The sequence below is a fragment of the Phoxinus phoxinus genome (genome assembly GCF_949152265.1).
Source record: "Phoxinus phoxinus genome assembly, chromosome: 25".
Taxonomy (NCBI): domain Eukaryota; kingdom Metazoa; phylum Chordata; class Actinopteri; order Cypriniformes; family Leuciscidae; genus Phoxinus; species Phoxinus phoxinus.
Window position 1 is genome coordinate 7344611 of NC_136900.1, and position 17033 is coordinate 7361643.

Sequence of the window (17033 nt, forward strand, 5' to 3'; positions counted from 1 at the left end):
TATATACAGTCAAACCAAAAATGATTCAGACACCAGATATAATTTTTTTTTTTTTTTTTACTAGTGTGTGTGCAGGACACTATAATTCATTTATGTAAGTGAGGAGAGCAAAATAAAGTAAACTGTGAGATATTATACCCAAAAATTCTTCATACAGCTCTTAGAAGAAAAGGTTCTGTATAGAGCCTTTTAGGGGTTCCAAATACAAAGCGCCTATAGAACCTTTTAAGGTTCTATATAGAACCTTTTCTTCTAAGAGTACCAGTAACATTTATAAAAATTTGGGAGCAAAAATGATTCGGACACTTTGAGCTGATCATGTTTTGCTGAAGTGTTTTTCTTTAATTGCTAATGCTCTTTTTACACACAGACTGAACACAGTGAAGCATTGCTTGGTAACTGGTTGAGCTAAACTGGTATTATCTAATTGTGTAGTTAAATTGAACAGCTGACAGATATTCAACATAATTCATGTGTGAGACAGTCTAACAGAAGGATGGACAAAACCAGTCAAATATCAACTGAGTTCTGCTCATATTTTATTACAGTTTTCTAAACTATAGTGAATAAACTAATAATATGAGAAATGTGTAAGGTGTCGGAATGAAGTTTGGTTTGACTGTATATGTGTATATATATATGTGTGATATATATTATCAACGCTGCTGGTTTAGTCTGTGTCTTTTAGTCTGATAAGTGTTTGCTGGTAACTGGTGGTTTCTCGCTGTGTTCGTCTTCTATAGATGTCGTGGCACTCGACGTACAGAAGCTCAAAGTTCCGGCATGTTTATGGAAAAGTAGGAAGCCGGGAGCAGTGTTACGAGGGAATTCCCATCACTCACAGCGTCCATGACAACCACTTCTGTGCCGTTAACCCCAAGTTCCTCGCCGTGGTCACAGAGAGCGCGGGAGGAGGAGCGTTCATCGTTATCCCACTTCATAAGGTAGAGTTAACTGATCGACCACCTGAAGCTGTGCATGCTAAACTAACTAGTTTTACCAACCAAGTGAAGTATTATCATACTGTGCATACTAAACTAACTAGTTTAACCAACCAAGTGAATTATAATGGTACTGTGCATACTACAACTAACTATTTTAACCAACCAAGTGAAGCATAATGGTACTGTGCATACTACAACTAACTAGTTTTACCAACCAAGTGAATTATAATGATACTCTGCATACTAAAACTAACTAGTTTAACCAACCAACTGAAGCATAATCATACTGTGCATACTAAAACTAACTAGTTTAACCAACCAACTGAAGCATAATCATACGTTGCATACTAAAACAAACTAGTTTAACCAACCAACTTGAGCATAATCATACTGTGCATACTAAAACAAACTAGTTTGACCAACCAACTTGAGCATAATCATACTGTGCATACTACAACTAACTATTTTAACCAACCAAGTGAAGCATAATGGTACTGTGCATACTACAACTAACTAGTTTTACCAACCAAGTGAATTATAATGATACTCTGCATACTAAAACTAACTAGTTTAATCAACCAACTTGAGCATAATCATACTGTGCATACTAAAACTAACTAGTTTAACCAACCAAGTGAATTATAATGATACTCTGCATACTAAAACTAACTAGTTTAACCAACCAACTTGAGCATAATCATACTGTGCATACTAAAACAAACTAGTTTGACCAACCAACTTGAGCATAATCATACTGTGCATACTACAACTAACTATTTTAACCAACCAAGTGAAGCATAATGGTACTGTGCATACTACAACTAACTAGTTTTACCAACCAAGTGAATTATAATGATACTCTGCATACTAAAACTAACTAGTTTAACCAACCAACTTGAGCATAATCATACTGTGCATACTAAAACTAACTAGTTTAACCAACCAAGTGAATTATAATGATACTCTGCATACTAAAACTAACTAGTTTAACCAACCAACTTGAGCATAATCGTACTGTGCATACTAAAACTAACTAGTTTAACCAACCAAGTGAAGCATAATCGTACTGTGCATACTAAACTAACTAGTTTAACCAACCAACTGAAGCATAATCATATGTTGCATACTAAAACAAACTAGTTTGACCAACCAACTTGAGCATAATCATACTGTGCATACTAAAACTAACTAGTTTAACCAACCAACTGAAGCATAATCATACGTTGCATACTAAAACTAACTAGTTTAACCAACCAACTGAAGCATAATCATACGTTGCATACTAAAACTAACTATTTTAACCAACCAACTTGAGCATAATCATACTGTGCATACTAAAACAAACTAGTTTGACCAACCAACTTGAGCATAATCATACTGTGCATACTAAAACTAACTAGTTTAACCAACCAAGTGAAGCATAATCGTACTGTGCATACTAAAACTAACTAGTTCAACCAACCAACTGAAGCATAATCATACTGTGCATACTAAAACTAACTAGTTTAACCAACCAACTTGAGCATAATCATACTGTGGATACTAAAACTAACTAGTTTAACCAACCAACTGAAGCATAATCATACGTTGCATACTAAAACTAACTAGTTTAACCAACCAACTGAAGCATAATCATACGTTGCATGCTAAAACTAACTAGCTTAACCAACCAACTGAAGCATAATCATACTGTGCATACTAAAACAAACTAGTTTGACCAACCAACTTGAGCATAATCATACTGTGCATACTAAAACTAACTAGTTTAACCAACCAACTGAAGCATAATCATACGTTGCATACTAAAACTAACTAGTTTAACCAACCAACTGAAGCATAATCATACGTTGCATGCTAAAACTAACTAGCTTAACCAACCAACTGAAGCATAATCAAACTGTGCATACTAAAACAAACTAGTTTGACCAACCAACTTGAGCATAATCATACTGTGCATACTAAAACTAACTAGTTTAACCAACCAAGTGAAGCATAATAGTACTGTGCATACTAAAACTAACTAGTTTAACCAACCAAGTGAAGCATAATAGTACTGTGCATACTAAAACTAACTAGTTTAACCAACCAACTTGAGCATAATCATACTGTGGATACTAAAACTAACTAGTTTAACCAACCAACTGAAGCATAATCATACTGTGCATACTAAAACTAACTAGTTTAACCAACCAACTTGAGCATAATCATACTGTGGATACTAAAATTAACTAGTTTAACCATCCAGCCAGTTAAAGCATTACTGTGCCAAGGTTTTGGTCTTAGTACCATCACAGTAATGTTGTTTAACCAGAGATCATGTGCAAATGCCACTAGAGACAGTAATCCATAAGCGTGTGTGTTCAGACACGTGTGTTCAGTGTTTGGAGGATGTATTGATATCAATGTCAGGCTGGGAGTGAGAGATGGAGACACATGTGACTGGTACAGACACACAATCAGTCCTCTGTTAGAGTTCTGATACTAGTTAGTTCAGTCCTCAAGCATACACAAACTCTACTGGAACAAAAAGCACATCAGGAATGTGTTTTATGGAACTAAAGACGGTGTAGTGAATTAAATGCTTTTATTTTGGGTAGTGTGGCTGCTCAGATTTCTGTGGAACCACACGGATAGTTTGTTTGTATCGCCACATTCTGGTAGAAATAAGAACTGCAGCCAAGAAAATTTTAAAAAGAAAAAAGTATTTACATATGTAAATAAAATTGAGGCAAGTTGTTACACTTTTACTAGTGTATAATTTTAAGATGGGGTGTATATAAAATATATAATTTATTTGTAAATATTAAATATCAAGCCATCTTGTGCAGCATATGCGTATTTAAAATATGTTATTGTCAATTAATCAAGTACGTTTTTGACCAAAGCAATCCATAAAACAAAAGCAAAAGAATACTCCTTGAAATATAAAAAAAAAGAAAAACAGCATGCAAAAAAATAAATAAATAACATCATTGTTTTGATCAAAAGAAAGTAATTAATTATAATGGGCCCTATTTTAACGATCTGAAACGCAAGTGTCAAAGTGCAAAGCGCAAGTAACTTTGTGGGCGGATCCCGGCGCTGTTGCTATTATACCGGCGGGATAAATGACTCTTGCGCCTGGCGCAAATGTAAAAAGGGTTGGTCTGAGGTAGCTTCATTATTCATAGGTGTGGTTTGGGCATAACGTGAAATAAACCAATCAGAGCGTCCTCTCACATTCCCTTAAGAGCCGGCGCGCTTGTTCCATGGTGGATCGCTATTATAACGGCGGATTTGCCAGCGCACGCCAGTAGCGGTTCACAGCCGAGGAGAGCGACGTTCTCGTCAGGACCGTAAAACACAGAGAAGTGACATTGGGGATGATGGGAGAAACCCACCCAAATTCGCTTCGGTTAAACAGGCGTATAATTTGGGTAAATGTGTAGCCTAATCTAGATTATTATTATTTTTAATCTAGATAGATATTTTTCTCATCTTCACAGACACAACAATGATTTCCCTCGTGTGTTAATATTTTTCCTTGTAATAATGTATGATTTGCAAAAATGAAAACTGCTGCGTCTGTTTATATTAGAGAATCAAAGTGGATGCGCGTTAACACGCTACATTATGGCCAAGCACGCGCCCTTAAAATACCATATCACTAACGCGCAACGCGCCACTGTCTTTAGACTGTTTTTTTCCTGGTCAGTGGCCCAATTGCTTTCTAAAACTGGAAAATAGCACCATGGAAGTTTTGCGCCGGAACACGCCTCCTCTTTTCGCTGAACCGCCCCCGCGAGCGCAAGTTCATTCCCTAATTTACTGACGTGGTTCTGTGGAGGGAAAAGTCCGCTGTGCGCGGGTGCAAAATAGGAATGATACATGCGTCTGTGTTCAAAGTCAATTGCGCTGGGTGCAAGATAGGGCCCAATGTCTACATTTACAGCAGTTAAAACGTACGTGACAACTTGCCCCAACTGTTATTGAGTGACTCTTGTCTTAACGTAGGTCAGTGTTTTATGTTCACTTTTTAACCAACAGATAAAAATTCCATATGAGGATGTTAAGTTTGAAATAAAATATTCTAATTTTAACCATCTAGGCCTTAACTGTCACCAACATACAAAACAACTGCTAGTGAAAATGTTTGACTCAAAATCATCATACCTGTCCTGTGTGACAACTTGCAAATGTGAGCTCATTTTCTCTCAGCCAGGGCGAATAGACCCTCATCACCCGAAGGTGTGTGGCCACCAGGGCAGCGTGATGGACATCAAGTGGAGTCCGTTCATGGACAACGTCATCGCGTCCAGCTCTGAGGACTGTACGGTGAGAAATAACACGGTTGATAACACGGTGATAAATGTGACCCTGGACCACAAAACCAGTCACATGGGTAAATCTTTTGAAATTGAGATTTATACATCAATTGAAAAATTTATAAATAAGCTTTCCATTGATGTATGGTTTGTTAGGATAGGACAATATTTGGCCAAGATACAACTATTGAAAATCTGGAATCTGAGGATGCAAAAAAATCTAAACATTGAGAAAATCTCCTTTAAAGTTGTGCATTTATGTTCACGATTGTGCTGCATTCACTCACACAAATACATGTTTTATATGTTTACGGTAGGAAATTTACTAAATATCTTCATGGAACATGATCTTTACTTAATATCCTAATGATTTTTGGCATAAAAGAAAAATGGATCATTTTGACCCATACAATGTATTGTTGGATATCGCCACAAATATACCCGTGCGACTCGAGACTGGTTTTGTGATCCAGGGTCACTAATAATGATGCCAATGCAGCCTTGACCAGGGATAAATATAATAGGCAAGGCAAGTTTATTTATATAGCACATTTCATACATTACGGTAATTCAAAGTGCCTTACACAGAAAGGAATGAAAATAATAAAACCAAGGAAAATGAAAACCTGTATAAAAGGAATTAAAAGAGGATACATAGATACACTTCTCATCATCTGGCATCTAATATTATCTAATAATCCTGAAACAAGTCTTCCCTTGGCTTTCGAACCTCAGGTGAGGATCTGGCAGATTCCTGAGGGCGGTCTGAAGAGGAACATGACCGAAGCTCTGATGATCCTGATTGGCCACAGCCGGAGGGCGGGGCTTGTTGAGTGGCACCCCTCCTGTAGCGGGATCCTGCTCAGCGCCGGATACGACTGCAAGGTGACCGAGACCAGTGTTGGGCGAAACGCATTACAAGTGACTTGAGTTACGTAATCAGATTACTTTTTCAAGTAACTAGTAAAGTAATGCATTACTTAAGTAAGTAATTGCTTTGAGTTACTTTTTCAAATAAGAAATGCAAGTTACTTTGTTTTCCCATTTATTGCCTGACTGCTCTCCTGTCCAGAGGCGTTGTGTGTGAGCATGATGGTTATTGTAGTTCTAGACTAAATGTGTGCATGCATTTACTCACAAAAAAGATTAAATATTCCTCAAAATGAATAAAATCTATTATTACTGAAACTACTAGTTGGTTGGTCATCAGCCTGAGGCTTATTATTTCAATTTTGGTGTGAAAGGGCCTTACATTTGCCAAAAAATAGCACTTTTTTGTTAAAAAAAAAGAAAAAGAAAAAAAAAGCCTATAAAAAATAATGCATTACTTTTCTTGAAAAGTAGCAAAAGTACCGCAATTAGTTAAAGGAGTAATGGAATGTATGCATTACTTTTCAAAGTAACGTTCCCCAACACTGACCAAGACAACCCTAACCCGCAGAGAACTGAATGACTAAACAACAGTGATGTTTTTGTTGTTGACGGAACAGATTCTGATTTGGAATCTGGAAGAGGGCGTGGCTGTGAAGATGATTGACAGCCATCCAGATGTGGTCCTCTGTATGTCCTTCAACACCGATGGAAGTTTACTGGCCACCAGCTGTAAGGATAAAAAACTGCGGATTATTGATCCACGTTCAGGGAAAGTTCTTCAGGTGAGTGCAGACTCCTCATACCAGCACACGCCAATGTTAATATATGTATGTATGTACATGTATGTAATATGTGTGTGTGTATATATATATATATATATATATATATAATTAAATAATTAATTATTTTATATATATATATATATAAATTAAAATATTTTATATTTAAATATAAAACAATATATTTGTTTAATATATATAATATATTATATATATAATTATATATATAATTTGAATAAAAAATATATATTTATATTTTATTGTTATATTATATATTATTATTAACTGTACACTATTTTTAAATGAAAAAGTTTTTTAATTAAATATATTTTGTCGAAAATAAATGTTATGTTTGTATTTGGTGTCGCTGAATTATTACCGGTATACACATTATTGTTTTTATAATAAATATAAAAAATATAGTGTCTATATTTTCATTAAAAAAAAAAAATCTATTTTATATTTATTTATATATATTTATATTTTGCTAAATGTTTTACCATTTTAAATTTTAGAATTTATTTGACTTATTTAATATTGAAATATAAATATAAATGTTATATTATAGCATAAAATATTACTATTATTAAGACTTTTTATTATAATATTATAATATTTCCCAATTAATCAAACACTGCTTCAGGTTTTTCGAGTTATTATTCAAGTAAAAAGAAATTACAATATAAGAAATGGAACAAATAAAAGCATTTTGATTTTATTTTTGTGCATTTTAAAGAGCACAAAAATGTAAAATAAAATTAAAAACTAGCCACATACTAATAAATTGATACAATTATATTTATTTTAAAGCTGAACTCTACATTATATTTTAACCAAACCTGTTTGCTTAGTTATGTATAAGTTGTACATCCAAACAGGAAGCAGACTGTAAGAACACGAGAGTGAACCGCGTGGTGTTTCTGGGTAATCTGAAGCGAGTCCTCACCACGGGCGTCTCCAGGTGGAACACCAGACAGATTGCATTATGGGATCAGGTAGGGTCTAAATGGTTGACAGCCTTCCAGACGTCATCCTCTGTGTCTCTAGGCCGACTAGAATAAGTCAACAGATTAATCTGGACATTTGTTTAAACGTATAGGAGGACCTGTCTGCACCCGTCATGGAGGAAGAGATCGATGGGCTGTCGGGAGTCCTCTTCCCGTTCTATGATCCCGACACACACATGATCTATCTGGCGGGGAAGGTGAGCGAGCCAAGTGCAAATCTTTTTTGAAAGGGGTGGTATAATGCCCTTTTCACACAATGTAAAATAAGTCTTTGAGTGTGTGTGTGAAGTTTTAGCTCAAAATACCCCACATAAAAATGTGAAAAGTGGAAATAAAGCGCCTAACGGTGCCTGAAAGTTTTTAATGGGACAGGAACAAGTAATGTCCCAATTAAGCAGGATTTTAATAAATAATCATATACACTGATAGGGTCGGGCATCGTTTAAATTTTAACGATTCTGATTCTTATTTATTCCTAATTTCGATTTCAATAAGGTATCGGATAAGAGAATCAATAAGAGGAATCGAAATTTTAATTTTATAACAAGTATCCGGTTCCTGACCTCAAGTATTCGATTCTAGAATTGTATTGTATTGCATACCGTTTTACAATCTACTACAATACACTGAGATGCAAATTGTATTTATATATAGCATCTAACAAACTATTTACACTTGTGCAAAGTAAATTACGTGGTAACGTGCAGAACTGCATGTGTAATCTGACTGTGGAGATGGTCTGGCGTCCACAGGGCGACGGAAACATCCGGTATTACGAGGTCGGTCCTGAGAAGCCGTTCCTGCAGTTGCTGATGGAGTTCAGGTCTCCGGCTCCTCAGAAGGGTCTCGGTGAGTTCCTGCATCGCCGGACGTAGAGCGCCACCATTCGGGTCACAGCGAGAATTGCAATTTTTTTGTTTCAAATAAATGTTGTTCACGATTCTGAACGGACAATTAAACAAAATAGCGTAATTACTGACTAAATGTAAATTGCTGCAGTTTATCTAAAATGTTTAATTAATTTAATTTTTTTTTTTTTTTAAAGTCGGGTTGAATGAATGATTCAATGACTCACTTATAAATACTTAAAGTCCCCGTGCAGTCAATAATTTTATCCCTTAAAACTCATCTTTGATCACCAAAATTACATATTTAAATGTTTTTTTTCCTTGAAAAAAATGTCGTCATGCCTTAAAATAGTTTGAATGTTAACTCGACACCTTGCCTCATTTAGTATTTGTGGTTTTATGAATATGCAAATGAGCCCCGCCTCCATTCACTCACTCAGCTCAGAGATCCACTGGTTGAAGATCACACGTTGATCTGATTGGTTACAAGGTAATTTGTGACGTCAGAAACACCAGCGATTTCAAACCGTGTTTTTGAGACTGTCTTTGGTTCACTGCAGTTCTCTTACGAGAGTTCTCTCGTACTGCGTCGAAAGACGCTACGGGAAAGATTTCTAACACGAGATATGAAGCCTAAAAATGAATCCTTAATTTTGTAATATTGTAAAACGCATTTCTGCAGCATACAGCCTTAGGCGGACCAGCTCGCGCGCCTATTGGCTGCTCTGCCAGAAAAGCACAGCCTATGCGAGGCCTCAGTGACGCTTGACCCAATGAGGGCGATTCGCGCCCTCTGCGTCACCTCCCGCCGAAACGGCCGTGGTCTAGGCCTATAAATATGCAGCATAGCTGTCCCCAAACTGATTTTCTAATTCTTCACGAAGCTACACGCATCGTAGACTGGATTCGAGCCGCCACAGCCGTCAGATTCAAGCACCTCAGCAGGACGCGCCTCTTACCTGAAGCCGCTGGTCATCGCCGCCTTCAGCCGCCGTTCCCTGCTGCGCTTCTCCGGCGTGGATTATATCCTTTACTGCTTTTGTGTGTGTGTTCGCTGCTGCGTCACACACTTTTTCTATCACAAAAAGAGTTTGAGTGTCATTTTAAAGATGCCTCGGAATTCCTGCGGCTCTTGCCGAGCCGCAGGAATCGACGGGGACCACCACGTGCTGTGTGCTTCCTGCTTGGGCGAGGAACATGCAGCTATCGCTCTCGTTGATGGCGGCTGCCATCACTGCGATATGATGCCTATCGCGACTCTGCGGACTCGCCTGGCATCATTCGCCGAAGCTGCTCCATCGCCCCCTGTAGCGCCGCGCCGTAAAAAGCGCCGCGCTCAGCGGGTTCCGGAACCTCCCTCCACCACGAGAAGCTCGCCGCCGCCGCCTCTAGCTTCTCCGACTGCTTCACTGGAGTCGCTCACCGACGGACAACGGCCGCTGCCCGCCGCCTTGTCTGTCATGGACGACGACCAGCAAGCCTTATCCGAGGGGGATGACGACTGCTGTTCTCTTCTCGCTTCGGGAAGCGAGGGATGGGCGAGCTCCGTGGACCTCCCCTCCCCCGCTGTTCCGGAACGCCGAGGAGGGAAGATCAGCATCGAGGCAGAGCTGATGCGTCTGCTATCACAGGCCGTGTCGAGCCTCGGCCTCGATTGGTCGACGCCCGAAGAGCCTGCGTTCAACCGGCTGGATGGCTGCTTCCTCTCCGGAGACCGCGCTTCACCGCCCTCCAGACACGAAGAGGTGGCGAAGTCCTGGAAAGCGCCATTTTCAGCCAGAGTACGTTGCGCTGAGGCGCTTTTGTCCTCGGATAAAGGGACACCACGTCCTGGTCCGTTCGGACAACATGTCGGTAGTAGCCTACATAAACCGCCAGGGGGGGCGTAAGATCCCGAAACCTATTCAGGCTGACAGAACGCATCCTGGTATGGGCCCAGCACAACCTGCGCTTGCTGAGAGCAATGCATGTGCCAGGGCACCTGAACGTAGGCCCAGACAGACTCTCACGGAACAACGTTCCGATGGGAGAGTGGTCTTTACACCCACAGACAGTGCAACTGTTGTGGAAGACGTTCGGCAGAGCGGAAATAGACCTGTTTGCAAACCAGGAAAACGCTCATTGCCCGAAATTCTTTTCAAAGAGCATGAACGCGCTGGCCAGTGTCTGGCCCCGCCGTCCGCTTTATGCTTTTCCTCCTGTCTCACTCCTGCCTCAGGTATTGGAGCGAATCAGAGAAAGCGGATGCTCAGTGCTACTCGTTGCTCCGTACTGGATGAACCAACCATGGTTTCCAGTTCTGATGCAGCTGAAGAGCACTGCCCCGTGGCCGATACCAGTGAGGAGGGACCTCCTCTCGCAGGCCGGGGGCTCGATTTGGCATCCTCGCCCAGAACTCTGGTCACTACATGTGTGGGCCATAAACGGGTACCCGCTAACCTCCCGAAGGGAGTGCTAGACACGATCGAGCAGGCTAGAGCTCCGTCCACTAGGCGGCTCTACACCTCTAAATGGTCTGTGTTTTCTGGTTGGTGTTCAGACCGAGGTCTGTCACCCCTGCAGTGCTGGGAAACGGAGATTCTCTCCTTCCTACAGGAGCTATTGGATAAGTGTAGAACCCCATCCACGCTCAAAGTCTATGTGGCAGCCATATCAGCGTTCGTTAATCCGACGCTTGGCCGTTCACTGGGCAGAAACGACCTGGTTGTTTGTTTCCTTAAAGGAGCTAGGAGGCTGAATCCTCCCAGACCTCCTTCAGTCCCCATCTGGGACCTTTCTACGGTACTGAATGCCATGAAAGGGGCCCCGTTCGAGCCTATTCACTCAGTTGACATGAAGCACTTGTCTTTCAAGACCGTGTTTCTTTTGGCTCTCGCTTCAGTGAAGCGCGTAGGGGATTTGCAGGCACTCTCAGTGAGAGCGTTGCGCTGCGGCCCAGGTCATCTAACGTTTTAAGCATCACTCACTGACAACTGTGTCCCATGAGCATGCTATGACCCCTCATATATGTCTATTTATTTACATATATATGTTATTATGCCCTCAGGGGCACTAATATGAAGGGATGATGCTAATTTCTAGCCGCTCTCCATATAAACCCTTGGTGTAGGCACTTGTATGCCAGTGCGTCGCTTCAGTGGCGAAAATCAGTTTGGGGACAGCTATGCTGCATATTTATAGGCCTAGACCACGCCCGTTTCGGCGGGAGGTGACGCAGAGGGCGCGAAGCGCCCTCATTGGGTCAAGCGTCACTGAGGCCGCGCATAGGCTGTGCTTTTCTGGCAGAGCAGCCAATAGGCGCGCGAGCTGGTCCGCCTAAGGCTGTATGCTGCAGAAATGCGTTTTACAATATTACAAAATTAAGGATGAATTTTTAGGCTTCATATCTCGTGAAAGAAATCTTTCCCGTAGCGTCTTTCAACGCAGTACTCGTTCCCTCTTCTAGAGAGAACCGAGGTTACGTTAGTAACCGAGTACGTTTTAAGCAGAAAATACTCAGCAATGCTGTCGACTTATGAACTTACACACGGTTTGCATATTAAAAACACCACATAGACACATAAACAACATAAAAAACGGGATTTTCCACAGGGGGACTTTAACTTGTTTCATTTCTGGATGAAGCAGTATTATTTAACTAATCACTTGAGTGAATTACCGTATTTTCCGGACTATAAGTCCCACTTTTTTTCATAGTTTGGCTGGTCCTGCGACTTATAGTCAGGTGCGACTTATATATCAAAATTAATTCATGCTGACTGAGATGAACCAAGAGAAAACATTACCGTCTACAGCCGCGAGAGGGCGCTCTAGTTGACGGAGTTGTTCAGAAGCGACACCGAGGATGAATTCAGTGGATTCAGTGTTGAGTGATGAGATCGGGAGCTTGGTGAACTTGCTTACCGGTAACTTGTTGGACTCGCTGGCTAATGTTAGTTTAGCCTATTCAGCTTCTGGTATATGTTCTTTATGCTATTGTGCAGCTGAATAACTGTTAATGTGTTACGCTAACATGCCGGTCACCTATTCAGCCTGTTGTTCTGTGTTCTGTTGTGGAGCTGAATAACCTTTCCAGATTAAATGTCTGTTCTTGGTCTTGGATTTTGTGAAATAAATTTCTAAATAAATGCGATTTATAGTCCAGTGCGACTTATATATGTTTTTTCCTCTTCATGACGCATTTTTTGACTGGTGCGACTTATACTCCGGAGCGATTTATAGTCCGGAAAATACGGTATATCTATTTTTTTTAACAGTCACTTGTCGCCACCTACTGGTGTAATGATGTAATCCTTATTTTAAGTGCTTTTACTTTCAAAAGGTGATTTGCTCTATTTTGATCGCTTTCGTGGACATCAGTGTTTATATCCGAACTATAAACTTTTATCCTAGTGCTTCTGTGATATAAAGGTGGAGGTGAACGAGTCTGATCTGATGTTTCCATGCAGGTGTGATGCCCAAGCGCGGGGTCGATGTGGGTGACTGCGAGATCTTCAGGTTTTATAAGCTGGTGACTCTGAAAAATATGGTGGAGCCGATTTCCATGATCGTCCCGCGCAGGGTGAGAGAGGCCAAGATTTATAACATGGGTTTAGATGAAATGAGACGCTTCTCTGAGTGAAATTATTTTTATAGAAATTATGTCAAGTGGATTTTAACTCTTTCCCCACCATTGATTACATTTTCTGTAATTTATGACTGTGTGTGTGTGTGTGTGTCTATGTGCAAGTGTGTGTGCGAGCATGTATTTATGACACAACACTTCTCTGGTATTGACGGGATCTGTTGTTTAAAAGCAGAGGCTCTGTTCTTTCTTTGGATATATTGCATGTTCAGGCCTTGAAAGTTTTGTGAAAATGAAAAAAAAAGCTGGTGGGGAAATATTCAAAGTCACTGAAATGAAGCCATTACACACTGACAGATCTTTTGTGGTGTGTGTGTGTGTGTGCTGCAGTCGGAGTCGTTTCAGGAGGATGTGTTCCCGATGACGGCGGGCTCAGAGTCGGCTCTGTCGGCTGAGGAGTGGCTCAGTGGCACCGACAGGGGTGACGGCTTTATTATAAACATGATCTGAGTTCATTAATGCACAGATGTGTGTGTGTGTAAATGCATCTGTGTGTTTGTACAGGGCCAGTGCTAATTTCTCTTAAAGAAGCATATAAACGTCCAAATCCAGCAGGACTCAGAGCATCGAGACGAGACAGACGCAATGTGAAGGGCATCGACTTACTGGAAAACACTTCTCCAAACACAGACAGAGAGGTGTGTGTGTGTGTGTGTGTGTGTGTGACTGAGAGAGAGAGAGAGAGAGAGAGAGCGTGTGAGTGTGTGTGTGTGTGTGTGTGTGTGTGTGTGTGTGTGTGTGTGTGTGTGTGTGTGTGTGTGTGTGTGTGTGTGTGTGTGTGTGTGTGTGTGTGTGTGAGTAAGAGAGTGGGGCTGTGTAAGGGGAGATAATATAAAGTTTGTTCAGTATAAAAAACATTGTGTGTGTGTGTGTGTGTGTGTGTGTGTGTGTGTGTGTGTGTGTGTGTGTGTGTGTGTGTGTGTGTGTGTGTGTGTATGTTCCAGCTGCTGAAGACGGTCTACAGGCAGCAGGACGAGGTGAGGAAACTCAAACATCAACTGGGAGAGAGGGAGCAGAGGATCCGACAACTGGAGCTGGAGCTCAAGAACTTGAGGAACACGTGACGACAAACACAGCACATAGACCGCTAGGAGCACACTGAGGAAATTCTTGTTGCATTATGATTTTATGGATTTATTTTTTAATTTATTGAAGATGGATGTGATTTTTTTGGAAGTGCTAGTTCTCCCAAAAATGAAATCTCTGTCATTATTTACTCACTCCCATGCTGTTATTTTTACCCTTTTCTTACTCAGTATTGGTTTCTTGTTTCCAGTCCAAATATCTAAAAATTCTGAAATCAAGATGCATTTAAAATCTAAATGAAGTGAGTTTTTGCTTAAAACAAGAACAATTATCTGCCAATGGGGTCAGAAAATAATCTGGTTTCCGTTTGAATTAAGCATTTGTTTCCACATTGGCAGATCATTTTACTTGTTTTAAGCAAAAACTTGTTTCATTTTAATTCCCCCCATAAAACAAGATATAATATCTTATAGCATTTTACTCATAGCATTTATGATATATTTTTATTTTTGTTTTTTTATTTTATTTTTTCTGTCATTAATGCATTGTTTGTATAATTGTATGTTTTATCATGTTTCTATTCTTGTGAAGCGCTTTGAGATGCTACTTTTAAAGGCGTTATAGAAAATAAAGTTTATTATTGTATTATATTATATTACTCATCTAGTAAATGCATCTTGATTAAAGTATTTTCAGATATTTTGGAATTGATTGAACTCCCTGGAATTGATGTCTTAGAGTTTTGCGGTATTATTTAGCATTTACTTTCATTATAGACTATTTTATCACAGTCTGTTAAATATATTAATTTCTCGTTGTGTTCCACAGAAGAAAGAAACTCATACAGGTTTAAGATGGCATGTTGCTGAGTAAATGATGAATTTTCAGATTTTGGTAATCTGTTCCTTTAAGATACAAATGTACAAATTAAGTCTTGATGTGTCCATTCACAATGTATATGCATAATGTTTAATACTTGTATTTGTACAAAATGTATGTTGCTTGAATAAAAAAAAAAAAATATTGTTAAGAAGCAGATTTGCTTATGAAGTTCTGCCAGAAGATGGCGCTAGAGGAAAGCACAAACTGCAAAGACCTTCATCTCAAACTCTCAATCTGCTCTACAAACACGTGTTCATACTCAATGATTGCCTTTGTCATTATTGCCGGTACATATATATTTGTAAGTATGACATGTTTGAAATAAAATATTGCTCAACCACATTATCATGGAGTCTTTTCCTTATTCCACTACTTAGCCTACAAGTTACTCTAATGCTTTTCTGGAAGCTGATAAACATAGTTGTGTGAGTAGTTGTGCAAGTCCTAACCAGGACTGGTAAATGCGATCACTGTATCAAATGGTAAACTTAACTGTCTATAATCCACATTAACTACCAAGAAAACAAAACAAATACATGGAAGTACTAAATCAAGGGGCCACTAATCAAATAAGCATTACGTTTCTTCAGCACAAACAGTGACTCATTCATGTTTACTACAAATGAGTTCGGAAAGAATTTGTACTGCATGTGGGGAGATTTATTTCTTTTTAAATTTTCTGTAGCGTTAGTAAACCACGACCAGATTGTTAAAGTCCCCCTGTAGTCAATAATTGTATCCCTTAAAACTCATCTTTGATCACCAAAATGACATATTTTATTCCTTGAAATTTTTTTTATTCGTGCCTTAAAACAGCTTTAATGTAACTCGACACCCTTGTCTCATTTAGTATGCACGGTTCTATGAATATGCAAATGAGCCCCGCCTCCACTCGCTCACTCACTCAGAGATCCACTGGTTGACGATCACACGTTGATCTGATTGGTTACAAGGTAGTTTGTGACGTCGGAAACACCAGCGATTCCGAACCGTGTTTTTGAGACTGTCTTTGGTTCACTGCAGTTTTAAGCAGAAAATACTCAGCAATGCTGTCGACTTATGAATTTACACACGGTTTGTCTTAAAGCGTATTAAAAACACTACATAGACATTAAAAGCTTTATTTTCACCACAGGAGGACTTTAAAGCTGAGAAGAGAAAAATCACCCACTCACAGGGTTCAAACGAAAAGATCCCAAAAGCCATTATTTACCTCCAGGATCCGTGGCCTGAATGTGGATCTCTCACCTCATTTACAATGAATGACAGATCCTTGTAAACAGTCATGCAACGTCTGTAACCTCCCACAGCATGTGTCCTGAAACACGACCAAAGCGCTTTGAGAACATCTGCCAAAGATCTGCAGAAAATGTCAACGATAGAGCTCCGGTTTCACATAAAACTGAGACATTTCTGTCATTTGTCTCTCTGTGGCCAGAATGAAATCACCTCCAGTTGAATATTTGAGGCTGGAATCCAATATCAGAAGATGAACATCAGCAATATCTTTTATTCTCAGAGCTATCATTATATCAGGGTCATTAAGAAAAGCTACGAGTGCATTGGGCCTTGGGATGCGAAATAAAAATGTTAAAAGTAATGTTTCAATGTAAAACTTTGCATCCCTTTTCTCTTTAAGGATTTGCGTGATAAACAAACCGAAATAACAAATTTACTGAAGAATCGAGCCTAATGTTTTTTGAGCTATTCCTTTTATTTGTGGTGTTATTTTAGCATGTAAACATC

The 17033-nt window shown here is 39.6% G+C and overlaps 1 protein-coding gene across 1 annotated transcript in view; it reads left to right on the plus strand.

Annotated features, from left to right (window-relative positions):
• coro2bb (coronin, actin binding protein, 2Bb) overlaps positions 1–15631 on the plus strand; it is a 22260-nt gene extending 6629 nt beyond the window's left edge. The window contains exons 3-13 of the mRNA XM_079604010.1: positions 744–944; positions 5142–5258; positions 5984–6133; positions 6739–6903; positions 7779–7895; positions 8000–8104; positions 8660–8756; positions 13204–13316; positions 13710–13800; positions 13884–14017; positions 14324–15631. Coding sequence (XP_079460136.1) covers positions 744–944; positions 5142–5258; positions 5984–6133; positions 6739–6903; positions 7779–7895; positions 8000–8104; positions 8660–8756; positions 13204–13316; positions 13710–13800; positions 13884–14017; positions 14324–14443 — 1410 coding nt within the window. The 3' untranslated portion in view covers positions 14444–15631. The remainder of the gene's footprint in view (positions 1–743; positions 945–5141; positions 5259–5983; positions 6134–6738; positions 6904–7778; positions 7896–7999; positions 8105–8659; positions 8757–13203; positions 13317–13709; positions 13801–13883; positions 14018–14323) is intronic.
• Positions 15632–17033: the final 1402 nt, after the last annotated feature.